At 48.1% G+C, this 26,337-nt stretch overlaps 2 protein-coding genes across 7 annotated transcripts in view; one reads left to right on the top strand and one right to left on the bottom strand.

Moving 5' to 3' along the window:
- Nucleotides 1-442, top strand: part of RBP4 (retinol binding protein 4) — a 7,269-nt gene extending 6,827 nt beyond the window's left edge. For both annotated transcript variants that reach the window (XM_021072103.2, NM_214057.1), the window contains 1 exon segment: nucleotides 134-442. In XM_021072103.2, coding sequence (XP_020927762.1) covers nucleotides 134-171 — 38 coding nt within the window. In that variant the 3' untranslated portion in view covers nucleotides 172-442.
- On the bottom strand, nucleotides 396-26,337 carry FFAR4 (free fatty acid receptor 4). Of its 5 annotated transcripts, XR_014825664.1 has the most exons (4): nucleotides 25,569-26,291; nucleotides 16,683-16,811; nucleotides 1,263-5,081; nucleotides 797-947 (listed from the first exon to the last, which is right to left on the bottom strand). XR_014825664.1 is itself a non-coding variant. In XM_084993065.1 (3 exons), exons 1-3 carry the CDS (start codon nucleotides 26,210-26,212, stop codon nucleotides 4,692-4,694), a joined length of 930 nt encoding a protein of 309 aa, XP_084849191.1. In that variant the 5' UTR covers nucleotides 26,213-26,288; the 3' UTR covers nucleotides 396-4,691. The 5 variants fall into 5 exon arrangements, 3 of the variants coding, with proteins under 3 accessions (XP_084849191.1, XP_084849190.1, NP_001191695.1); XM_084993065.1 differs by having other exon boundaries at nucleotides 396-5,081; nucleotides 25,802-26,288; XR_014825662.1 differs by having other exon boundaries at nucleotides 797-5,081.

Below are 26,337 nucleotides of genomic sequence, written 5' to 3'. Positions count from 1 at the left end.
TCGCCACATCTAGCTGTAACCTTCCGAGAAGTTTGATCAAAGCTGAGCCCTAAGGCCATCCTGATATTCACTATTGACATTTAATACTCGGTTCCTCTTTTTGTTGTTAATAGCTTTGTTTTCTGTATTTCAGGTTACTGTGATGGCAAATCGGAAAGAAACATTTTGTAGCAACATGGAGGGTGTCACGTTTCATTAGGAAACTTCCATTAACCCCTTCAGCCCTCAACTAAACTCCTAGGAGTTTAGTTTGTCCCTCTCTCCTTCCCCCACCCCTCCCCTCCTTTCCAGAAACAAAACCTTCAGTACATGTAAAAATATATGTGGGGATGAGTGAATCTGTTTGCACTCAAATGTATGTCTTCCCTGGAGTTTTCTAAGGAATCATTTGAGGCTTAGGATTCCAGACTTTGATTTATTAAAATATGTATAGTTACCCGTTTCCTATGATTTGAGTTTTCATTTGTGTTCGCATCTGTGTCAGAGAAAAAAGTCCTTATCACAACATTGTAAATCAACTATACGTCAATAAAACTTTTAAAAAATGAGTTTAAAACATAAAAAAGTGTTTGACAGTGAGAGACAAACATCATATGCTATCACTTATCTGTGGAATCTTAAAAAAGGATATGAATGAAGTTATTTGCAGAACAGAAACAGACTCACAGACTTTGAAAAACTTATGGTTACCAAAAGGGACAGGTTCCGGCAGGAGAGAGAGACAGGGTTTGGGATGGAAATTTTCTAAAATTAGGTTGTGATGATGGTTGTACACCTATAAAATAATAAAATTCACTGAATTTTAAAAATATTATACTTTATTTAAAAAGTGAGAAGTGGAGTTCCCATCGTGGCGCAGTGGTTAACGAATCCGACTAGGAACCATGAGGTTGTGGGTTCGGTCTCTGCCCTTGCTCAGTGAGTTAAGGATCCAGCGTTGCCGTGAGCTGTGGAGTAGGTCGCAGGTACAGCTGGGATCCCGAGTTGCTGTGGCCCTGGTGTAGGCCAGCGGCTTCAGCTCTGATGAGACCCCTAGCCTGGGAACCTCCATATGCCTCGGGAGCGGCCCAAGAAATGGCAAATAGACAAAAACAAAAACAAACAAACAAAAAAATAAATAAATAAATAAAATAAATAAAAAGTGAGAAGTCCTGGAGTTCCCGTCATGGCGCAGCAGAAACAAACCCCACTAGGAACCATGAGGTTATGGGTTTGATCCCTGACCTCGCTCAGGGGGTTAAGGATCTGGTGTTGCCGTGAGCTGTGGTGTAGGTCACAGACGCAGCTCGGATCTCATGTTGCTGTGGCTGTGGCGTAGGCTGGCAGCTGTAGCTCTGATCAGACCTCTAGCCTGGGAACTTCCCTATGCCATGGGTGCAGCCCCAAAAAGACAAAAAAAATAAAATAAAAAATAAAAAGTGAGAAGTCTTGCAGGTGGCCGAGTAGGTGCACTTTCATATCCCAGGAGGGGTTCTTCTCTCCCCACACTTTTTGACCTTTAGTCTGTTCTACTGCCTAATCGCCATTATTAATGACTGTGGCTTCTTTCAACTTCCTAAAAAAGGGATTTCCCTGATTAACCCAGGAAGGCTTTAACCACTGAGGCCAAAAGAGGAGGTGAGCGTGAGCCAGCCCAGACCCTAGTCAGCCTCAGGCCTGTGCCATGGCTGGGACGGCGGGCTCACCTCAGCTGGTCTGAGGGGCCAAGGAGCATGGGTCTCGCAGCCCTTAATGTCTCCAGCACCTATTTCACTCCTTATCTCAGGTGTGGGCAAGATGCTATGGGGGAGGAGGCTTCTCTGGGGGAGTTTGGAGATGGGATCCTGGAAGCCAGGTGTGTGGGAAGATCATGGCACCCCCTACCTGGAGGGTGCAGGAAAGGGTGACAGGGGGCAGAACACTAGTATTCCACAGCAGTAGCAGCACTTGTGAACACTAACGTATAACTGCACGCGAAGCCACGCGCTGCAGTTTCCCGTAAGCTCCTAGCAGCCTCAGTTTCTCATCTTGAAAAGGCATTAAGGATTTGGTATACCAGAACTTGGTTTTAGGTCAAAATCCAGCTCAGATATAATTCACTGCGTGATTTGGGGTGGGTCGTATGGTTTCTCTGAGCCCCACTCTCTTGTGAAATACGGGAACATTGTTTGCCTGCTGGGCTGCAGCAAGTGTTCAGTCAGAGCACTCAGGAGCTGGGTAAACACTGGCGATGCCAGGCTGATATTTACGAGATGTGCTGGGAGGCGGGGAAGGGCACCTCTCTGTGTGCAGAGCACTTTGCCTGGGTGCTGGCATATCAAGGGGCCATGGAGGCTCCTGGGTGCCGCAAGTCAATGTGCTTCGTTCTCCCACCAAAGAGGGAGGAGGCAGGGGACCATGGACAGGAAAGCTCTGCCTGTCATTCACACAGAACAAGAACCCTCAGAGCTGGGCTCTTCAGCTGCAGGTGTCACCCCAGAGACCCATAAGATAGCCACACATCGCTTCAAAAAGCAGGTCTGGTTTACCAGATTTATTAACTAAAGATGAACAAAAGGTCTCTGTCCTCTTATTCTCAAGCTTGTGATAAATCTGACTTCGGAAACAAGTGGCTCAAGAAACTCCATGAGCAATGGCAACTACTGGCTCTGATTGACTTGGCAACAAAGTCTGGTTGAGCACCTACTATGTGCCAGGTCCTGAGCTACTGTGCATTCCAGCCTTGGGCCACCTCCCAGTGCTTGCGTGTCTCTGGATTCCCTCTGGCTCTGTTTTTTTCTCTATCTCTTCCCAAGGATATTTCATAAAACTGTAGATCTGCAAACACTGTCTGATGACTCCCAATATTGAGTCCTCAGGCCCATACCTGACATCCCTGCATCCAACCACCTACACTCTGTTTAGATCTCACTGGGGTTTCAAATTTTTATACCCCAAATAAAACCCATGGCTCTTCCATTCCCATTCTCCTAGTCTTTCCCCATTTTTGTTGCCTGCCCTACCATCCAACCACTGTCAGGAGTCACCCTTGAATCCTCTCTTCTTCTCATATTTTGCAACCTGTCCATTAAGAAATCATGTTTTCTCTGCCTTCCCAAAGTATGTTCCAAGATTATTTCTCACAATCCCCCACTGATGCCACCACCTCCATTTCCCATCTTCCTTCTCTACTTTAGCAGCTGCCATCTTTATTCCTGCTCGGCAAAGTCCATTCCCTGACCAGTAGACAGAGTAATATTTAAAAACATATACCAGGTCATATTAACATCCAATTGCAAATCTCCAGTGACTGCCTACTGAACGCAGAATAAACTCCCTGTGATGACCCCTCAGACCCCTGTGTAATCCAGCCCTCTAGCCTCTCTGTTCTCAACTGATGGGCTCCAGCAAAGCATCCTTCTGTCAAAGATAGTGACTGGCATAGAGGAGGCTCAGTCAATAGTTTGCTTTGTTTATACCAGTCTTCTTTCTGTCCCACAAGTAGACAAGCCTCTTTGCACCAGCACCAGCTCCACCTGCAAAGCCCCATTCCCCTGTGTTCATATGGGTGGCTCTTTCTTGTGGTTTACTTTTTGGCCCAAATATCACCCCTCAGAAAGCTCTTCCCAGACCCCTCAACATCCCATCTATGGAGTTCCCGTCGTGGCTCAGTGGAAACGAATCTGACTAGCATCCATGAGGACGAAGGTTCGATCCCTGGTCTCGCTCAGTGGGTTAAGGATCCGGCGATGCCATGAGCTGTGGAGTAGGTTGCAGACACGGCTCAGATCCCGAGTTGCTGTAGCTGTGGTGTAGGCTGGCAGCTGTAGCTCCAATTAGACCCCTGGCCTGGGAACCTCCACATGCCATGGGTATGGCTCTAAAAAGACCAAAAAAAAAAAAAAAAAACATTTAAACTGCCATCACTGTCCTATTTTCTTCATGATGCTAATTCACTCTATAATACTACATGATCTATTGACTTAGGTTTGGTGTTACTCCACCCTCATCTAGAAGGTGAATAAGCTCCATGAGGGCAGGGCCATGGCTGTCTGATTCACTGCCGTATTCCCAGCCCGAAGAACATCAGCCAGAGCATGCACTTAAGAGGCATCTGACAGGTTGGTCAATGAAGGGAACTACTTGTGCTCTCACTTTGAAACGTTTGGAATCATCCTACTTCCTCTCTGCCTCCTAAAGGGGTCCATGGCATTTCTTCATAAATAAAAAAATAAAAGTCACCTTTAATTCCTTGTAAATTAAATTCCTTGTTCCTTTGAAATTCCTCAAGTACTCTTGACATTAATGAATGATCCAGTAGCCTTGCAAGTCCAGGGTGGGGAACTAGAGTGGCTGTGACTCTTCAGAGAAGAAATCTGGGACTTGGATCTGTTCCAAGATTCAATTCAGAAACCAGCAAGGCATGGCTTTATACGTAGGAGATGGAACTGGTGAACAGTTATAAATAAAAATTTATTAAATTCAATCATATTACTAACACACCAAAAAAGTTCATATTAAAAAGGAACCCACAGCAAATCCTTTTATAAAGGATAAAATTGTTATCTGAATGCTCATCCCTTAATTTACTGGTGCTGAAAATGTATAGTTGCAGAGGTTACATTTTCTTAAAGCAGGTACACGGGTGCAATGGTCCTGGAAAGTCGTTCCCTTTGAAAACATACCAGGGCTTGCCAGAGAGTGACAAATAGATGCCGATAGACAAAAATTAACTAGCTGGAAATAACAGACAGATCATTTCTTCTGACAGACGTGTCTGTAAACATGGCTCCCTTTTCTGGGAAGAAGAAGCAGTGAAAAAACTTCCTCCATTCGTTCCTAAACAGTGACATGTTGTAGAGAATGGGGTTGACGGCTGAGTTGGCAAAGGTGAAGGCCATCACCCAGAAGAAGAGGGACGGCCAGATGACCAGGTTTTGCTTGAAGTTCTGGATCAGGATGAGGAGGATGGTGATGATGATCGGGCTCCACATGATGAAGAAGGAGATCATGAGCAGGAAGAGGGTGCGGAAGAGCCGGACGTCCTGCTGGGACACGCGGATCTGGTGGCTCTCGGAGTAAGCCAGGCTCATCGTGAGCCTCCTCCTTGATGCCTTGGTGATCTGCAGGAACACAAGACAGAGCTGGAGCCACAGTTTACTGCAGCACATCAGGGTGGGGTTCATCTAGGAGGAGCAGAAAGGGACCGGGAGCTGGAATCTGCCACTGTCACTGCCCTGGGACTATTTGGTTTTGGAACTTTGTGCAGAGAGAGCTCCATCCTCAGAGGAGGGGGTCTCTGCCCGCGCTTAGGTTGCGCTGGAGAAATGGGGCAGCTGGCCTCCTGAGAAGTACGGCAGGAGATCATCCATGCTGCAAACAGTGTTGATGAGGGGACGTGAAAGCCTGAAGGGGATGGTCTAGAATAGAGATGTGTGGACAGATGCATATGGCAATGGTCTGAATGGGTCCCCGCCAAGTCCATGTGGTGGGGCCTAACCTCCCCGAGGTGACAGGAGGTGGGGCCTTTGGGGTGATGAGATTATGGAGAAGCAGCCCTCATCAATGGGACTGGTGCCCTTCAGAGAGAGGCCTGATCGAGCACCCTCTGCCCTTCCACCATGGAAGACAGCGACAAGTCGGCAGTCTGCAGCCCTGAAGAGCCCTCTCGCCAGCCCGGCCATGCTGGCACCCTGATCTCAGACTTCCAGGCTCCAGGGCTGTGAGAGAGAAATCTGTTATTTATAAGCCACCCACTTTGTGATGTTTTGTTATGGCAGCCCAAACAGATTAAGACACACATCTGCCTGTTATTTCTTTCTTCTCTTCCTTCCTTCCATCCTTCCTTCCTTCCTTCCTTCCTTCCTTCCTTCCTTCTTTCTTTCTTTCTTTCTTTCTTTCTTTCTTTCTTTCTTTCTTTCTTTCTTTCTTTCTTTCCTTCCTTCCTTCCTTCCTTCCTTCCTTCTTTCTTTCTTTCTTTCTTTCTTTCTTTTCTTTCATTCTTTCTTTCAAGAGCAAAGTAATTCATTGCATAAAGCAGTATGTGTTCAAAGGTACAAATGCAAACAAACACTATGATGGAGGGAGATCGAATGAGACATACAAGACCTCTAGCCTCCTGTACCCTCCACGTTCCCTCTCTGGAGGTGACCAGAGTGAATGGTTGGTTTCCTGTACGTCCTTCCAGCGATGCTCTACCTACCCACACATGCCAGGCTGTGAGATCATAGGCGTCTGCACTTCTGCTTTGCACACAAATGCAACTAGCCCATGCATCTGGCTCTGAACCTTGCTTCTCTTTTACGTAGCACTGCATCTCGGTGCTCATTCTGTATCCGTCTGGAGAGAAGGCACCTCCTTCCTGCCTTGTTAGTGGTTGTCTACATTCCCTAACGTGGATGCATCACAATTTATCCAAGCCCCCATGATGGGTACTTTATGTATTTAGCTTTTCGTGTGTGTTTGGGGGGTGCACTGGGGTAGGAGCTATTTGGGAACAATCCCCCGATCCGCAGGCTCTGTTGGCACCACCACCAGCTACATGGAGACCAGAGACGATGCCCAACAGAAGGGTCGTCATCTCACATGGGCAGCCAGGCAAGTTCCTTGTCCATGAGGAAGAGTGGGGCTTTGACAGAGATTCCCAACACTGGAACTGCTAGGACCTCTGCCATTTTGTACTAACGACCAGGGTCAGTATTAGAGCAGAGAAGGAAGGCAACTCTGGTGACACAGGTTCAGAAGGGAGTTCTGGACTTTTCCATCAAGAGCCCTTGCAAGCATTGCTCTCTGGGTCTTTGGCCCAGTCTGTTCTGTTCAGTTAGCAGGCTTTGCTTCAGCATCAATTGGAGGGGCTGGTTATTAGTGGGCAGCCTTGGACACGGAAATGATCCGTCAACTGAGGCAAGCTGACCAGATTAAAATAAAGCCTGCCATGTCCTCTCAACCCACTGTCCCACATAAAAATGGCATTTTGAGAGCAAATGCTCCATGGTACCTCAGAACCAAAGCATTGGAGCTACCAGGCCCATGCATCACTTGAGCAGCACTTCTCAGACTTTACAGGCCTGGGAGGCATACAGCACCGTTTTGTGCAAGTGTAGATTCTGGTTTCACATTTCTAACTAGTTCCATGTGCTGCTGCTGCTGATCTGAGGACCACATTTTCAGTGGCCAAGGCCTTCTCCACTCGTCATTCTGTCAGTGAGGGAAGAGGCCCCCAAGAGAGGGTTTATCCAAAGTACTTTGAAAATAGGAGCCTTGAAAGTGTTTACTTCAGAGAGCAAAAGCCCCACAGAAGCTGAGTCTGTGAGAGAGAAGGTGGGGCGCCACCCTGGGGATACTTCCAGTGTCGTGGCCTTACAGCTAATTCTAAGTGTCCTCTAAGCACAGTCAAGGGTCTGAAGACCTGCTGTCACCTATCACTTGCTCAGCTTTGATGGTGCCAAGAGGTGTGGGCGGGGCACAAGGACTGGCGGTGGGGCGGGCAGACTGACGCACTGTTAGCCTGGAATATGACGGGGCCCTGTACCTCCTAGCCTGACATGCTTGACCTCTGTCCTTGGGGAGAAATCCAGTTCCAAATGTCTTGCCACATTCATGGCGCTTGCTCACTTGGCTTTGCTTAGTCTAGCCCTGTGTCCTGCTTTTCCTGCAGGAGCAAGCTGCTGGCCACACAGTGGGGGGCTTACATGTCTAGAGACTTTAATGACCAAAAGTTTAATCGTTAGATCCGCCCTGGCCTTCCTAGGACCAGTCCCCTAAGATTCTTGAATCTCAAGAGGTAAAGTACTTAGAAAGTAATTAGACTCACGCAAATTTGGGACAAGATTAATTCCAAGATCTGAATGGCTTAAAATATTCTCCTTCAGATGCTTCTAACTAGCTAGTTAAAGGGTAGCCATATAATTGTCTTATAATTAAATGCAATTGCTTCTGTGCAGCAGTTTAAGTCCATCTCTTGGTGATGGAGACCAGGACAACAGACACTGAGTGACCAGAACCCCTTCCTCTCCACCGGCTCCCCACTAAGAACAACAGGAATCACGATCACTGAGCTTTACAGAGGGCACCCTGTGTGCCAGGCATGGTACTATGCACCTTTTTAAATAAATTGTCACATTTACTCTTCACGGATACTCTTTGGATTTGTGCCATTATTGTCTTCACTTCAGAGATGAGGAAATTGAATCTCAGGGAATTTGAGTAGCTTGCTGAAGGTCACTCTGCTGATGATAAATGGTCAAAAGCCCCCATGTGTGAAAATCCAGCTCAGTTGAGCTGAAGATTAGCCATACATAAAAGGCTCTGGCACAGTTGCCTTCTTCAGCTCTCCCCTCCACTGCCTGCGCTTCAGGGGGACAGGTGCTGAGGAGACATGACCCACCATCTCAGACCCATATGCTAGAGGTGACATTGGCACATCCAAGCTGGAAGATACTATGCAGAACCAAAGTTAGACTGCATGTTCAGGTGAAAGCTCGTTAATCTGAGACCTTGGATGATTGACCTGGCAGGGCAACAGCAAGGCAGGGGCAGGTGGGTAGCTACAGGGGAAACAGCATCATATCTGAGTAGCCTAAGTGCAGCCTGAAGATGATTTCAACAGCAGCCTCATTGCTTGTGCCGTCCACATTGCTCTGCCAAGAAGGATGGAGTCCCCGGTGCAGAGACTTTTAGATATTTTTTGAATGAACAATGTGGATGGAAGTTCTTTTTTTTTTCTTTCTTTCTTTCTTTTTTTTTCTTTTTTTTTTTTTAGAGCCACTCCTGTGCATGTGGAAGTTCCCAGGGTAGGAGCCGAATCAGAGCTATAGCTGCCAGCCTACATCACAGCCACAGCAATGCATGATCTAAGCCTTGTCTGTGACCTACAGCACAGCTCATGGCAACACCAGGTGCTTAACCCACTGAGCGAGGCTAGGGATGGAACCTGAATCCTCATGGGTACTAGTCAGATTCATTTCCACTGTGCTACAACGGGAACTCCAGAAGTTCATATTTATTGAGCACTTACTCTGAGCCAGGCCCAGAGTACATATCACTTGGCTTATTTATCTATTTATTTATTCATTTGCTTTTTTTTAGGGCCATACCCGAGGCATATGGAGGTTCCCAGGCTAGGGGTCGAGACAGAGCTGTAACCCCTGGCCTACGCCGGAGCCACAGCAACGCGGGATCCGAGCCGCGTCTGCAACCTGCACCACAGCTCACGGCAACGCTGGATCGTTAACCCACTGAGCAAGGGCAGGGATCGAACCTGCAACCTCATGATTCCTAGTCGGATTTGTTTCCACTGCGCCACGATGGGAACTCCGGCTTATCTCTTTAAATTCTTCCCAGGCTCCTGTGACATATACACTTTGATGATCCCCATTTTACAGAGGAGGATACTGAAGTTCAAAGAGGTTAAAGAAATTGCCCAACAGTCCCCAGCGAAGCAGCCGCAGAGCTGGGCTTCAAACCATGGCAGTCTGACTCCAACCCATGCTCTTCATCATAAACTAGTTCTTTCCCACCCGCTACTATCTCTGTCAATGGAAATCCTTCGGCCTGGCCTGTCCCTCCAAGCTCTAAAGCCAGGAGCTCTGAGAAGGCATCCTGGTCCGTCTCTCATTAGCATCTTACAGAGCTTTGTTTTAGGTCCTCACGTGGCACTTGCCACATAGTCTGTGTGGTCGATGTCGCAGCATCATTCTCACCTCTGACTCCCACCAGACAGCAGCTCCCTGGGGGCTGGGCGGCCCTGTGGCTTCTGTGGCCTGGGGCTCTGGCAAGTGCCTGACAGTGACTGTGAGCGACACAGACAGCAAAAGGGACTGACTCATGGACCAAGGGAATATGTGGCTGGCTCTTTTTTTAGCCCTGACTGATGCTTCCATTTCCTTCCATCCACAGTTCCCTCAATTTCAGGGAGTGAGAAGGAAAATGGGCCCATTATAATCTCACAGGGCACCTCCCCTGCTCCCTTCCGCATGAGATGACAAGACCATCGGACCTTTGTCCAAGGTTTAAAGTATCTCTGGCATTGCGCTGAATGCTTGATGTGCTTTTAGATCAAATTAAATGCTCAATTGACTTCTGAGGATTAACTTTGATCCTTAAACAAGCCTGTGGGGTAGGCTCTGTCATTGTGGGGATGAGAGACGGAGGTTCTGAATGGTGAAGTGACTTGCTCAAGGCCTTACAGTCAGGGAGGGAAGGCGTACCTCGGGGGTACGCTCTTTGCCAGGCATACCACTCCCACTGTGGGGACAGAGGACAGTGCTCCTGGGGAACGTGGTCCACGGCCACCCACATCAGGGTTATGGGCCTGTGATAAAATGCAAATGCTTGGGCACCTTCAGGTCTCTGATTCCGTGGGTCTGAGTGGGGCCAGGAATCTGCACTTTTCATAAACTCCCTGAGTGATTCTCGACCACCAAAGGATAAGTTCTAATCTAGGACAACAGGCTTGGCATTTTCCCCCAGCCTTTGAAGAATCACTTTTTTTGTTTTTAAGGGTCACACCCATGGCATATGGAGCTTCCCAGACTAGGGGTCGAACTAGAGCTACAGCTGCCAGCCTACACCACAGCCACAGCAATGCAGGATCCGAGCCACATCTTCAACCTACACCACAGCTCACAGCAGCACCAGATCCTTAATCCACTGAGCCAGGCCAGGGATCAAACCTGCATCCTCATGGTTCCTAGTCAGATTCATTTCCGCTGAGCCACAACGGGAATTCCTGAAGAGTCACTTTTAAACTGCCTAAGACTTGCTGCCTTCACACCCACATGAGCATCTGAAGGCCATGAGTGAAGCTTCTCCCCACTCCACACCTCTCTGCCACCATAGACCACTGACCACAGCTGAGGACAGGTGGGCATGGGGACAGGTCACTCCTGATGATCCGCCTCAGGCTCCTGAGGGGTCGGTCTCCTCTGGGGGCTGCTCTGTCACTCCACAACCTCCCAATTAGAATCATCAGACAATAGACTCCATCCTTCCAGAGGGCCCACCTCCCCTTCCATCACTGGCAAGCAGCCCCCAAAGCTGGGGAAGGAGGGCCAGGCGTGGACAAAGGAAGGGCTGTGTGTTCACTAAGATCTTCACCCTTAGCAAAAGGGTTTCATTTCTCAGTTAAGCCCTGAGAAAGGTTAGGATTTTCCAACTTTAGGCCGTACACTCACTCTCTCATTCAACATCTACTTATTAAGCCCCTACTATGTGCCCAGCACTCTTACTGGGCACAGGGGAAAGAAACAAGGGAGCCCTGCCCACCTGGCATTTTCATCCTAGTTAGGGCTGGAGTGGTGAGGGGGAGGGAGACCAAGAAACCTATAAGCTGTCGCAAAGCCTGGAAGCTTCTCATCTTGCCATGGCAATGGTTGCTGGGTGACGGTGTAAACCAAGCCCCACCAGTGAGCCTGGACTGCCTAAGATTATAGGCACTGGGGAGTGGCCTGGAGACTATTACCCTGGGAAACTGTTGACTGGAAAAAGCCACTGGTGATGTAGAGCACGCCTGAGTCAGGAGGAAAGAGGAAGCAGGGGAGGTAGAGGGTGGAAAAGGCCATGGCCCTGAGCAATTGAAGCAGCCCTGGAAGGGAAGGGCCCTGGTGAAGTCTGCTCCCAACGCTCACCCAGGGCAGAACGAGCAACCAGGACAGGGGCTTGAGGGAAATGGTTCCCAAAGGATAGTCTATGGAGCACCAGCCTGGGGAGATGCTCTGTGGGGAAAAGGCTGTCTGAAGTCAGATTTAGCAATGCTGCCTACTCCATTCCCCAAATGGAGAGCCTCCAAACTATGTTAGCATAATAAAGGCTCTGAGAAGGCCTGCAGTCAAGAAACCTATTTAACTTTGATTAACCCAGATCTCCAAATTTCTTTGCTCAAGGGACCCTTTCTTGTGTGTGTGTGTGTGTGTGTGTGTGTGTGTGTGTGTGTGTGTGTGTGTTTAGGGCCACACCCATGGCATATGGAAGTTCCCAAGCTGGGGTCAAATTGGAGCTGCAGCTGCTGGCCTACACCACAGCCACAGCAACGACAGATCCAAGCCGTGTCTGCAACCTACACCACACAGCTCATGGCAATACCAGATCCTTAACCCACTGAGCGAGGCCAGGAATCAAACCCATGTCCTCATGGATACTAGTCTGGTTCTTTACGGCTGAGTCATGATGGGAACTCCTCAAGGGACCCTTTCTAACAGCTAACACTCCATGGAGTTCTAGAGAGCTCTTTAGAGGAGACTCAGCTTGTGAGGAATAAAAGTCAAGGTGATTTGAAAGAAGTACTTCTCAGGCCTAGAGATGGAACCGAGTAAGAAGCAGTCATGACAGGTGAGAGGTGGGCTGGTGAGTTAGGAGTGGGTGGTATCTTTCCCTGTCCTATGGCTTCCAAAGATTCACTAATTGTGTCTCCAAGATTATAGCTAATTAACACTCACATTCAGTTGATTTTACAGAGTTAGGCGCTTGACAGAAAAAGCTCAGCAGGAAGGCTGATTCAGTGTCTCTGAGTTATGAATATCTTCAGAGGGAGAGAGACGCAAGCTAAGAGGACCTGCCAGGACGATTCACCTGGCAGCTTCCCTGCTTCCAAGTTACCCACAGGTGCAAAGTGAGGACAAACGTCACGGTCCTCCTGGGAAATGGAGGCCATTTTGCCAACGAGGTGGAAAATCATTTTCTAAGTCTTATATTTGCATTAGTGTTGTGATTTGCAAAATCACATTGGATCTCTTTCATAGTAAAGTCTAGCTGTCTGTTCAAAACAAAATCATATCTGCACTCTCATTTTATTGTGTCAAACGACGCACTGAGGCCCACAGTCACTACGCAACTTGCCTGAAGTCACACGGTAATAAAGACTGGACTAGAATCTGGGTCTTAGGACTCTCTGTCCAGTGGTTTTCCCACTGCCCAAAAGGAGAAGGTGCTGCTGGTCCTGTCACTCTGATCCAAGTTTGTGTCTTACTCGTCCAATGAGTGTTTATGGAGCGCCTACAATGAACAAGTCAGGCTCTGTTCTAGGCTCAGGGACTAAGGCAGGAAACAAGCTCTGACCTCGGAGAGCTTACGTTCCAGATGATATGCAAGGAAATACACACGAATGAATATGACATTCATTGGAAGTGGGCTGGAAGTGCTTTGGAGAGAAATCCATCAGGATAAGGGACTAGAAAATGATGGGGAGTCTCCCTGGAGAAGGGCCTTTTGTGCAGAGACCTCACTGAAGTGGGGGAGTGGCCCACACAGGAGGCTGGGGGGTGCGGGAGAGGTCCACGAGAGGAAAGGGTGGGTGCAAAGGCCCTGAGGCAGGAGTGTGAGGGCATGTGTGCGGAACAGCTCAAGGCCCACTGGACAGGAGAGAGGGGACAAAGATGAGGTGAGGAAGGCAGGCAGGGCCAGATCACACAGGGCCTGAAGGTGAGGGCTTTGGATTTTCCTCCATGTGTGAGGGAAACGGTGGGATCTAAATTATATTTTTGAATCATTACTCAAAGCAATGTTTCATAACTGTGAGTCATGAAAGATACTCTGATTCATCTGGGAGCTGTCCCGGGGTCTGTGATGGTGAGCACAGAAGGCTGGCCTTTCCGTTCCTTAGCTAGGAAAAGTGTCTGGAACTGCAGTTAGAGGCAGGTGAATGAGAGGACACCTTCCCACTCATCAGGGCCCAAGGTCTCCTAGGACATTTCCAGGTGAGCCCTGGCCTGAAGGAAAGATGGACAGGGTGAGAAGTCTTTCCACAGAGTAAGGTAGTCCTCCCTTAGAAGGCGGCTGGGAAGTATGAAGCATGAGTCAAAAGGGGCAGATCAGAGCCCTCCTGGCCTCAGGGACTCAGGGGTGGGCCCGCCCAAGCAGGAGAGGTGGGACACCACTGCCAGCTTCTGCCCAGCCCCCGCGCCAATCAGTCACCCCTGCTCTAGCACCAGGACCTTGTTCTTGCCATGCTCCAAATCTGGGCCCTGCTGTTTATTCTCTCAAAAATCTCAGTGGTACCTTTTTCCAGCATGCTCTGAGAGGATAAAAGGAACAGCCTTGCCTAACAATTAACAGACAGAAATTATTCATCTCCTGCAACAGGCAGGCATGACACTCACCTGGGATAGTGTCTCAGAGAAAGCTTAAACCGTTGGAGGTTTTGAGGGGTTTTGTTTTGTTTTGTTTTTTGTTTTTTGTCTTTTTTAGGGCTGCACCCACAGCATGTGGAAGTTTCCAGGCTAGGGGTCGAATCAGAGCTGCAGCCGCCAGCCTATACCACAGCCACAGCAACACAGGAACTGAGCCCTGACTTCCACCTACACCACAGCTCATGGCAACGCTGGACCCACTGTGCGAGGCCAGGGATCAAACCCGAGTCCTCATGGATACTAGTCAGGTTCATTAACCACTGAGCCATGATGGAAAGTCCAGCCGTTGGAGCTTTGATCATCATTTTGCAGTTGAGGGAACTTAGGTTCAGAAAAGGTAGTAACTTGCCAAAGGCCACACAGCAAGTAAGAGGCAGCTTTATGACTCAAAGCCAGGTTATTAAAATAACCCTTTTGGAGTTCTCTGGTGGCCTAGCACTTAAGTATTCAATGTTGTCACTACTGTGGCTTGGGTCACTGCTGTGGCATGGGTTTGAGCCCTGGCCCAGGAATCTTTACATAACCACAGGCACAGCCAAAAAAGTAAAATAAAATAACCCTTTCAAGTCTCAGTCTTTTAGAGCCTTTTTCAGGTTTCAGTCTTTTAGAGCCTTTTCTCTTCTCTCTTTTCCCTCTTTTTTCTCTTTAACAACTTGCAAAGTGTTTTTATACCAAATCTCACTCCTTTTTGTGTTTCAGGGTTTCACTGCATTGAATAGCAGTACTGTTGTCTGTCTCCCTCTTCCCTTTCCTATGTTAAAACTCCTTCTCAATAGAGAATGTGAGTTGCTCATTCTTGATCAATCCCTACTACCCCCAACACTTTGTATAGAGCAGATCTTTAACAAACATCTGGGGGATTAAAGTGTCAAGACTCTGGAGCCAGACCACCTGAGTCTAAGTCCTGATACTATGGCTTATGAGCTTTGTGACCTTTCACAAGTTACTTAACCTCTCTGTGCCTTGGTTTCCTCATCTGTAATTCTGGGGAGGATTAAATGAGTTAGTTCTCAATACACTATAACTACCACAGAAATATGTGTTAAATAATTTTTTAAAAATTCATTCTATGTTTCTCTTCCTTTTTCCTTCATTTCTTTTAACATAACGAGAGGAAATAATGCTTACACATATCACGGCCCCATTGCAAGCACTATACAGACCTCAATTCCAGGCCTGGAATCTGACATATCCTCAAACAAGCTCCAGGTGGGACATCACTTAAACGGGTCACCAGTTTTAAGTAAACTGGTGGGGAGAGGTCTAGGGACTAATATGAGGCGGGCCATCTCACAAAGGACCAGAGATTAGAAGACACAGATGGAAGCTGGCCTGGCTTTGGGTTCTAAGCATCTAAGAAGATCTCAGACCCTTAACCACAAAGACAGGGCCATAAACGTGGCCGGACGGCAAGCAGGACCTATAGGGTCCCACTTCAATGTGCTTGTTTGCCATATGACCCATTATGTGCTATAAAACCAAGATTCAACAACTGTAAACCTTAGAGAGTACTCAAAGGTTCTGCACTAAACCTTCTAGAATGAACATGAACACATGCAGATGCTGTTTGCCTGGGTTGGCACCGCACACGCAAATACACTGCCTCAAGTGGTAAGAAACAGGCTGGCAGGTCTTTTTCACATTCCTGTACACAGCCACACCTAACACAGAGAACACTTCCTGTTTCAGGGCACTGCTGAAAGGGACAGGCCTGGCGGGGGCATGGGGGGCGGAGGTAGAAATTGGAGGGACACAGGAGGGGCTTCGGGTAATGTTCTGTTTCTGGGAGCTGCTTCTGGGAGTGTGGTCAGTTGGCAGGCTCTGCGTGTATGCTGGGTGTGCTTTTCTGTATTTATATTGTACTTCAATAAAAGTTGTTAAAAGTGTATGTTCTTTATCACTACAGTGCTGTTTGTGATGGGGAACAATGAACACAACCCAAAAGCCCATAAAATAAATTATGTCACATCTTTATGATGGAAGGCCATGAAGTCATTAAAAGTAACAAGGCAGAGATACAGGAACAAATGTGGAAAGATGTTACGTTACAGTCAGTACTAATTGAAAAAAGGAAGTTACAGAACAGGTAGTACTATCTCAGATCTGAAGAGAAAAAAAAACCCCTGAGTTGATATTTTATAGTTCACCCACTTTATCTGATTTATTTATATATATATGTAAAATGAGTCAGAAAAAAATGCATATGTGTGTTATATATAGACACACATACACACACACGTGTTGCATAGAAGTATTTATATATATAAATTTATAAGAAAAATAACCTGAAAAAATGTACTTTAAATGATTACCAATGGGGGTTGACTAGATTTTTAGTATATGTGGTACATTTCTATGTGTTTAATTTTTTATAATGAGTTTGTATTATTTAGAGATGAACAAAAGCAAATCGTAATACAAATCACAAAGATGTAACTTAAAAAAAAAAAACTCTTGTCCCTCAGTGTTGCAGAGGAATGGAAACCAGGATTGGACTGGTGTGAATTCCAAAGAAAGTTCTGACCGAAAAATGCTAAGATTCCATCTGAAACACCCTGAGCCTGCTTGAAGTTCAGCCACAGAGCGCTTAAGCAAACGTACCTGTAAAATTTTGGAGTAACTGATCACAATAAGTAGTCCTGGTACTAAGAAGTTCAAAGTAACAAACGACACATCCCAGGAGATTTCTCCAGCAACACTGGGCCAAATCAGTGTGCAAATCGGAATTTCCTAGTTAAAAAAGGAAGAAAAGTTCATTTAAATGCTGGTTTCTTATTTGGTCTTTTGCTTCGTTCCAGTTGGAGGTTACAGAGCACTGTTACACACTGGTGGGTTACACCACTGGGTTACACTGTTGTGTTATGCTGTCACACAACTGGTACGACAAGAAACCCCAGAATCCCCTCCATTGTCCACACAACCCCACTTATAAAGCATTCGCCTCTGACCCTCAGAATCCCCATCATTATCATCCCCACTCTCCAGGAGAGGTACGTGGGCCCCAGGGTCCCAGGCTAGGAAGAATTGGCGTCAGTTCTCAGGTGTGACTCCAGGTCCAGTGCTTTTTCCACTTCCCTGAACAGAGCTACACAGAGCCTTTGAGCCTTCTCTTCCAAGTCTTTCATTTCACAGGAGGAAAATCTGACCTCTGAAAGGTTACATAGATTGGAAGTGACATACTACAGGCACACTTGCATAAAAAACCAAGAGCAAGGTTTCCGCATAATCACACTGTCTGCTGAATGCAACACGGTCTATATTAGGGCACTAAGGGCTCATCTGGGGGATGCTTAAGGGTCTGAACTGTGTCAAGCCGCATTGGGGCAGCCACGGCTTGCTCCAGGACAATGCAGGTGCCCAGACTCGGCAACTCTGTCCTCGTGTGCCTTTCCTCGTGAGGGGGATGCTCAAGTGTCTGAACTGTGTCAAGCCGCGTTGGGGCAGCCACGGCTTGCTCCAGGACAATGCGGCAACTCTGTCTTCGTGTGCCATTCCTCCAGGGGAGGATGTGACAGCCCCAGAGCAAAGATGCAGCCAAGGCCATCAGTTCAAGATGTAAAACCCCTCGGATGGGGCGGAAGAGCATGCAGGTTTGTGACTTTGCTGCTATCACTATGTTGTGTTGAATTCAAATGTTTGACACTAACTACAAAACCCCAAACATGTTGGAACCTCACTGGATAGTTAATAAGAGTGGTTGCAACAATTTCTTCCAACGAGTAAACAGGTCACTGAAAAGCGCTCTCTCCCCCCAAACACAAATCTCTCGTACCTGCTTGACTATAGGACAAAACCATTTAGAAAACAAGAGGCTTAAACACTTCCAGACATTTAGAATAGATTTTTAAGAGCACATTCTGTGTAAAAGACCACATGATTGATTTTCGGTGGGCCGGGCATTTTAACCACTGTCCAGAAGTGGTATCATTATCCATAGCATCATTCATTCATTCATTCATTTAAGCAATATTCATTGAATACCATCCTAAGCAAATGCAAAGATTTTTATCATTCCCAACATGCATCATACCTGCGTGGTTGAACAAAATATAGTCAAATAGTCACTCCTTTTCCTATTCAACTATAACAGAAAATAGTAATATCTAAAATTCACTGAGCATTTATTCTGTGCCAAGAAGGACTTTACAGACATTATTTCACTGGCTGTTTACCATAACGTTATTGAAATGCATATTATTATTTATACTATTACAGAGAGGAGGCAATTAAGGCTTAGAAGTCCTTTTTAATCATCTCCAAAGATCTGAGTGCTTATAAAAGATAGCCAGGGACCTACCAAGAAAACTCTAAGCCAAGTTAAGCAGAGAAGACTGCTCGAGTTATACATGTACCTTGAAGTGGTGGTATGTTGCTGCCCCCCTTTTTGTTTAGATGGCTCACAAATGCACTGGACAGTCTAAACACTTGTTCCTCCACCCCCATTCCCATCCACACTGTGCACACCTGATGGAAGAAAGTTCATTAGCGTTCTGCATTTTGGCGATCAGAAAGAAACTTGAGTCTCTCAAGAATCTTCTGAATATTGGCAGTGCAGTGACTACAGCTTTTGGGAAATCTATGCAGCCTTTGCTTGTACGCAGACCTCTGCCCACCAAGGACCCCTCATTCCAGTGCACTGGTGGGCCACACATATTGACAGATAAGTTAAAGCAGCCATCAGAAGAAAGAGGTTCCAGCCCCACATGGGACTTAGCCTTTAATTCTTATGCTTGTGATGGGAAAATATACAGAGAAGGAGGGCAGCAAAACAGATGACTCCAGAACCATTTCCTAAAACCTCCAAGAGGCCTCAGTTGTTTCCAAAAGCCTTCTCCAGAATGTCTGCCCAACCATCGCCAGGCTTAACAAGATTGTGTAGAAGAATGTGGTAACAATAGAGCAAGGTGTTCCCTGGACATCAGAGGCAACAACGTTGACCCTTAAATAACATGCCTGTATTAGGCCCAGGCTGTTGAAGAAAATGTGTAGGTGTGAATGAACAGGTGTCTGCCCACACACCCAGGCATGGAAAAGACTGAAAAGATACACTTAGAAAATTACCAGTTCTGTTTCTAGGTGGGACTCAAGTTATTTTTGCTCCTTTGCCTTATCTGAATTTTCTAAATTTTCTATAATGTGCTTATTTTACTTGTACAAGCGTGAAAAAATGGCAGTAAACATTATTTTAAGAGAAATGATGATCAAATATGAAACACAGATTACTATGATACTTGAAGAAAACTAACCAGCTATTTTTTTCAACAAAGACAATGAGCCCATCCCAGGAAGCCTCCCAAATTCCCTGACGCTGATGAAGATGCTCTTTCACCTTTTGATGTGTGGTTCTCATTCCAGGTAGGAGTGAGTAAGGAAGTAAGACAAGAACTCTGCCCAGCAGCCCCACACATGAACTAAGAGACAGTGTGGCTGGCCTGTGTGGCCTAAATGACTAATTACATGCTCTTTAGAAAGCTTTATATGGCATCACTGGTTAAATGCAGTGCTTATTTTCATTTAAAAAAAAAAAAAAAAGCCAGCACCAGGTCCATAGTCAGAGATCTCACTTGGTATTATAATTTTATTTCCATGAGAAAATCCATTTGACATAAGTCATTTTACTTCTAGGTATTCGCATAGGCTGTGACTTGTAGGAGTTTGGCAGTGCATCAAATGTGGAAGGTCGGGGCATGAGTGTTATAATAGTCTCTGTCCTTTTTCTGCACATTTGAAATGTTTCCTTATTTTAATAATGAAATCTGAAAACCGGAAGTGCTGGATCTGCTTTCCTACTAAGATAAAGAAGCAGAGCTGGGGTGGGGCGGGGAGGGGGGGGCATTCCCCTTGTGGCTCAACAAAAACGAATCTGACTAGTATCCACGAGGATGCAGGTCGATTCCTGGCCTCGCTCAGTGGGTTGGGGGATCTGATGTTGCCATAAGCTGTGGTGTAGGTCACAGATGCAGCTCGAATCTGGTGTTGCAGTGGCTGTGGTATAAGCTGGCGGCTACAACTCCAATTCGACCCCTAGCCTGGGAACCTCCATCTGCTGCGGGTGCAGCCCTAAAAAGACGAAGACAAAGAGGAAGAGGAAGAAGAGGAGGAAGAAGAAGAGGAAGAAGAGGAAGAGGAAGAAGAAGAGCTGGCTGAGCTGACAACATTGTCCTTTAATCTCTTTGCCCAACCACTCACTGATTCAAGCCATGGTGGCTGAGTCACTGGGAGGCCACAGTGAGGATGGGCAAGGCTTGGTCCCTGCCCTCAAGGAGGCTATGGGTACAGTTGGGGAGGCAGAAAATCACTAGGAAACTTCAATACAGGGCAGCAAGCCGAATGTGCCCAGAGCTATAGGTGACGGGGACAGTGGGCAAGGGGCAGCCAGGAGGGCTTAAGTGAGCTGTGCCTGGAAGGATGGGGCTTCAGCCAGGAGAATGGGGAGGCTGGAGCTCAGAGTCCAGACCAGAAGAGATGGAGGTGAGAGGCCATGAAGGAAAGTGTGAAGTGTGGTGAGTGTGACTTGCATTCCTGTCCCAATCTCCATCTCTTCCTGGCAACCTCCTTTTCGTCCTTACTGGCTTTCTGCCCATGCTGCTGCCATCTACTCCTTCCAGCCCAGTCTACTCCTGAACCCCAGACTGGCCTACAGCCCTGAGGGCATTGATACAGGATGCCTTACAGGCACTTCAAGCCTCCAAATGGCCCTCCCTCAAAGATGCCACTTCCTACATCACTGCCCCATTTTCCAAGTTTTCAGAAACCTGAGTACTGGCCTCCCACCCTCTTCTTCCTCCCTCTCCACTCAGAGGGAACTCCTAGGTTCTGCCTTAACAGCTATCCACAAGCTCATTCTCACTAGCCCACCCCTTCCCAGACCAGGCCATCTCCCAGAATGCCCTAAAGGGATGTACCAGACCCTTCTCTCAATGGCCCCTACCAACCCTTCCAGCACCATCTCTTGCCAATATGTAGGCTATTTCCTCTGCTGGTAATTTCCCTCAGTCCCCCATGACCAGTTGAGATCTCACTCATTCTTATCTCACGGATGATAAGAATCCCCCGAGGATGCGGACATCTATCTACAGGCAGGGCTCAAGTGCTGACACCCCCCCCCCCCCGCCACTGGCTGACCCATTTGTAAATGCTGCCTGATTCCAGCTGTTTCCTGTGATTCTTCCTGGGGTACCCCCAGAGACCCCCTTGTAAAGACTTCTCCCTGCCCTACCTCTTCAAACAAAATGGAAGACTTCAAGGTCCAAGATGGGGCAGGGTGATATCTTTTTTATGTTGTCTATCTCCTCGCTGATTCGCTTCCCAAATAAGAAGAAAGAACATACCCAAGCAAGAGATGGACTAACTCTTCTGTATCTTAAAAGCTTCCTCTACTATTAACAATGGTAAACAAACTTGTTTGTCTCCTCAGCCAATCCACACTCAGTAGAGACATGACAGCATCACTGAGCTGGTACTAAATCAGGGCAGGGTACAGCGGTGGGACCCAGAGGAACTGTGAAATTTGGGAGAGGCACCGGGGGAAAAGACGTACCCCAGCTGCCTTCTGGCTCCATCCTTCGGAAAAGAGAAGATCCACTCATGGGGTTACTGTTAGGACCAAATTGTGCCAGGCTCTGGAACCAGAACCTGCTTCATCTACATGCATCTCCTTGAAGAGAAAGACAGTGTCTTGGGTAGGTGACTCTTGGTAAGGGTAGGAGGGAGGGGTGCTCAGTAAATGTTTGCAGAATAAATGGGCAGCACATTCTGGCCAGGGTGGACAGTCCTCTCCACCTGCCAATGCAGGTCACACCCTGCCAGGGCCACGGCACACACAGGCAGGAATCCATTGGAACAGGCTGAGCTGACCTGACCGAGATGTCTAAGTTACTAGGATGTGTCCACCCTCTGAAAATGGTAGTCTTTTCTTTTATTGCAATCAGAAGAATGATACTGCCTGAAAAACGTTTAAAATATTTAGAACCAAAGATAAGGAAACTAATAATAGCTGGCAATCCTTGAACGTTTAACTGTGTATATGCCAGGTGTTAGTGCATTTACTGAACAGTAGTCCCCGCGATGATCCTGGAAGGTTAATTCTGTCATTGTGCCCGTTTTGCAAATGGAGAAAGTGAGATAGAGAGAGATGAGGCCGTGTCCCACTGTCTCAGAACTCCTAAATGGCAGAGATGGGATTCAAAGAACATTTGATTCCAAAGCCTGCACTCCTAATAGCAAATCATCTAGCATTTTCCAGCATGTCCATCATTTCATTTAAGTTTTAGAGAGTCTGGTCACCTTGACTGTTGGGCACCCACTGCCCACATGGACCAAGGTAATCATGGTCCTGGTTTTTTTTTGGGGGGATGGGGGCGGGACTGTCGATGAAGGGGAGCTCAGATAAGCAGAAAGCCCTGCAAGGCACTCTTTCCCTGGGCAGCGCTCCTTGAGGGGAGGGAGCCAGCATGTGCCTGAGTTTAGTCAGTTCTCTTAGCAGGTGGTTTGGGTAGGAAAATGTCCCCCATCCAAAACCTCCGTATTTAGTGTCCAAGTGGGAGGGGGCAAGCGGAATCTATGGCCAGGAAGCTGGGAGTAGAGGATTGAGAAAACAAGTTTTTGCTAATTTTAAATGTGAGTCTCAGTTCAGTCTAGACCAGATCCTTCTCTGTTTCTTTTTTTTTTTTAATGGCCCCATTCCATTTTTTTTCCCATTTCTCATGCTTTTTAACTTATTTCTTCACCTGCACAGCTTCAGTTTGCCCATCTATAAAGTAAGATGTTTTCTACATGTGCAGGTCACAGCCCTTGAGGAACTGGGAGTTTTCTGTTGTTAGTTTACTGGCAGGAGTGGAGAATGAGTGTGCTGGGGATGAGAGGCCCGTGGGGGGAAAAGACAGAGGATGGAGAGCCGGAAAGGACTGTCCCAGTTTTTCATTACGAGCTCCCTCACCCCACCTCTACTAATTTCAGGGAGCAGGGTTCCTGCAGCCAGCTCAACTGGCCCCCAACCTTCTGAGATGCAGTGCAGACTGCTTTCCTCCCAGGGGCTTTGCCCAAATCCCTCTCCAAAGGCACTTAAGACCAGAGTGCTCTTTCTGCATTAAAACAAGAGGGGTCTTGGAGTTCCCACTGTGGCACTGAAGGTTAAGGATCCTGGGTAGGTCACAGCTGCAGCTTGGATTCGATTCTGCGCCCAGGAACTTCCACATGCCTCAGTGTGGCCATAAAAAGAAGAGAAGAAAAAAAAAAAAAAAAAAAAAAAAGCAAGAGGGGTCTCTGTGCCCAGTCCCAAGGAGGGCTGAGGGAAGGCCACCACAACATAGATCTCCATGGTTCACCGCTGGGCATCCCAGAAGTGTCTGGGCACACAGATGCCCCACCTGGGGTAAAATACAGAGTGGCAAGGCATCTGTGCAAAGGCTTTCTCATGCAAATAACCCTCTGTGTCCACGTCAGTAAGCAATTGTAGGCTGGGTTATTGGCTGGGGGGGTGACAAGAGCCTCATTTTTTTAGTGTTATTTGCGAGTTAAGTAGGAGTGTACCTTTAACAACTGCAAAAGGGGGGGGAGGCACAAAGATACAGGTCTGGAAACATGATACCCTTAAGCTATGTCCTATTTGATTTTAACTCCCTGAGTTCTGTGAAATCCCTCAAGTCTATGAAAAATACAGAAACACTGTACTCTGTGAGAGAATAACTTGAAAAAAAAAAAACTGAACGTAGAATTCCAGCTCCAGGATGATCCAATTGGCCTGGGCGGAGGCCTGGACTTCTACTTCCTTTAGAAGCATCGATGCAACCCATCTAGAGTCTAAGGTACATCAAGGCTGAGGACGACAGCCCTGCTCACAAAGCCAGCTTCCTTGAGCTGTCCCTGCCAACGGCACCCCACCACCTCAGCTAACACCAGCTTTCCTGGTCCCCACCTCAGGGAACATGGCCACAAGCTGACATGTTCTTTGATCAACTACCACATGCCTGACAGGGATCTGGCCTGTTAGTCATTCAAAGTCTTCAAACAAACCAGACCCCCCACAATGAATGTATTCCACACAAGGAACAAATTATTAGGAAGGAAACTTTTCGTTTGGATTTGCATTAAAAACAAACAAACAGACAGACAAACAAAAACTGCTCACACAGGATGCCCACCTCACTCCCCAGTGAAAGACAGGTGAGAGAGACCTGCCTGGGAAACACCCTGAGAAGCCCACTTCTGCTTCACGCTCTGGAGGGCCGCCCAGGGAATCGGGTCCTGGTCACACTGTGTTCCTCTCCACACCTAGAAGCCTTTCCCACTCCCTCCCTATCCTCCCACCCCTCCCAGACCTCTCTTTGGGGCTTTGGCTTCTGCCGGACTTGTTTAGGAGGCTCCACACTCCCTCCCAGGGCCAAGGTTGAACGTTCGAGTCCCAGAAAACAAGCGACCAACGTAGGGAAAGGGAAGGGGCAGAGAACTCAGCCTCAGGCAGACCCTCTAGGGGGCTGAACCCGGGAGACTCGCACCTTCCCACAGGGCGCCCAGACCTCTGTCTTTTCCCCTGGCTCTCCCCACGAGGCGCACAGAACCCAGCATTGGGTTGACAGCCAAAACCACCCTCCCCTGTCCCAGATCCTGGGTGAATCTCCACGAGCAAACCCTGCCTCGGCACTACAGCGCAGCTATGACAACAGACTCGCGTTTGCAATTCTGATTGTGGGGACTGGAGGAGACTTGAGCCAATGCCATGAACCACCCGCAGAATCTTTTTTAGATCCTGGACCCCTCAACAATCCTAATGACAACTCTGGGCGCGCTGTTCAGAATAAAGCTCATGGATTCAGCCACAGGAATCTTCGCAACGCCCAGGATACTCTGAAGCCACTCTACATCAGAAGCTCCCAGGATAAGATCCCATGGTCTAGTCTAATCTTTCAATCTTGCAGTTGGAAAAACTGAAGCTCCAGGAGGGAAAGTCACGACCCAACTAGAGGCAGCACTAAGTGCGGGGTCTCTTGTGTCTCCAATGCCCTTTCTCCCCAGCCGATCCACTCGCACCTGCCCGCGGGTTCTCAGAGCAGGACCTTCATCCAGCCCCCACTGAATCTGCTGAGCACTGTCTCAGCTCCTCCTTGCACTAAGTTGAGATACCCTTGAGCGAGTTATTCTCTGTGCATGTCAGCTTCCTCATTGTAAATAGGTGTGATAACAGAAGTACTGTGAGAAAGCAGAATTCACTGTAATGCCATTAGTCATTCCGGGTCCCCCAAGTTCCATTTGTCTGGCAGCTAAGCAACACCCTCCCCTGTTACTCCACTAACCCTGCAAGAGCCAATGCACATTACAGGCATTCTGGGGACTCAACTTAAAACATTTTTCAGGGTGTTAATGAGATCTGCATTACAGGGTCGTAGTGAAATTTAGGAGGAAAAAAACTTCATAACACTGGGTACGGTGACACGATTAAATGCAACAAATGGCATAGTATTGCTTTTTTGGTTTTGTTAATGATCATACCAGGTCACCGTTTCCGTCGGATCCCGCCGACCAGCCCTTTCCAGACACCTGCCTGGCGCGCACAGCCCGGCGCTCACCTGGTCTGCGCCCGGGAACCGCTGGGGGACTACGCGGAAGAAGATGCAGAGAGGCAGCGCAGCGAGCGCTGAATAGCCCCAGATGAGAGCGAGCAGGGCTGCCCGCGCCCGCCGCCCCGGGCCCCGCACACCGCGCTGAAGGCGCACAATGCACACCATGCGCTCCAAGCTGACAGCCGCTAGCGTGAGGATGGTGACGCTGCCGCTTAGGGTCATCACGTAGAAGAGCAGATGGCAGGCGACGGGGCTCAGCAGCCAGGCCTCCGTCCAGCGAACAGCCAGCACGAGCGGGATGGCGCTGGTGAAGAGCAGGTCCGCGCAGAAGAGGTTGAGCACCAGGCTGGCGGTGGTGCCACCGCGCCGTCTGCGCGCTACCAGCACCAAGGCGCACACGTTGCCCAGCAGCGACACCACAAAAATGAGTGCCAGCACCACGGTCTCCACGGTGCTCAGCACCAGCCGGTGGTCGCCCTTGACATCGGAGAAGAACGGGAAACGGGTGCGGTTGGCGCTCTCCAGGCTGCGCGCGGGCCCAGTGCACGCTGCCTGCGCGCACTCAAGGGACATACCCGGCACCCCGAAGCCCTCAGCCGTCTGAGAGTGTGCTCATCTGGGAGGTGACTGAGTGCCAAGGCGGGGAAAGAGGGAGGGAAGCGGTTGCGACATCTCTCCTCTGGTCCCCTCCCTCCTGA

The sequence above is a fragment of the Sus scrofa genome, chromosome 14, assembly GCF_054392235.1.
Source record: "Sus scrofa isolate SSC_HxYL_T2T_F1_AM1 chromosome 14, Sscrofa_HxYL_maternal_Yorkshire_Landrace_v2.0, whole genome shotgun sequence".
Lineage (NCBI taxonomy): Eukaryota > Metazoa > Chordata > Mammalia > Artiodactyla > Suidae > Sus > Sus scrofa.
Note: the sequence above shows the minus strand (reverse complement) of the source record. Positions and strands in the feature narration are given on the sequence as shown.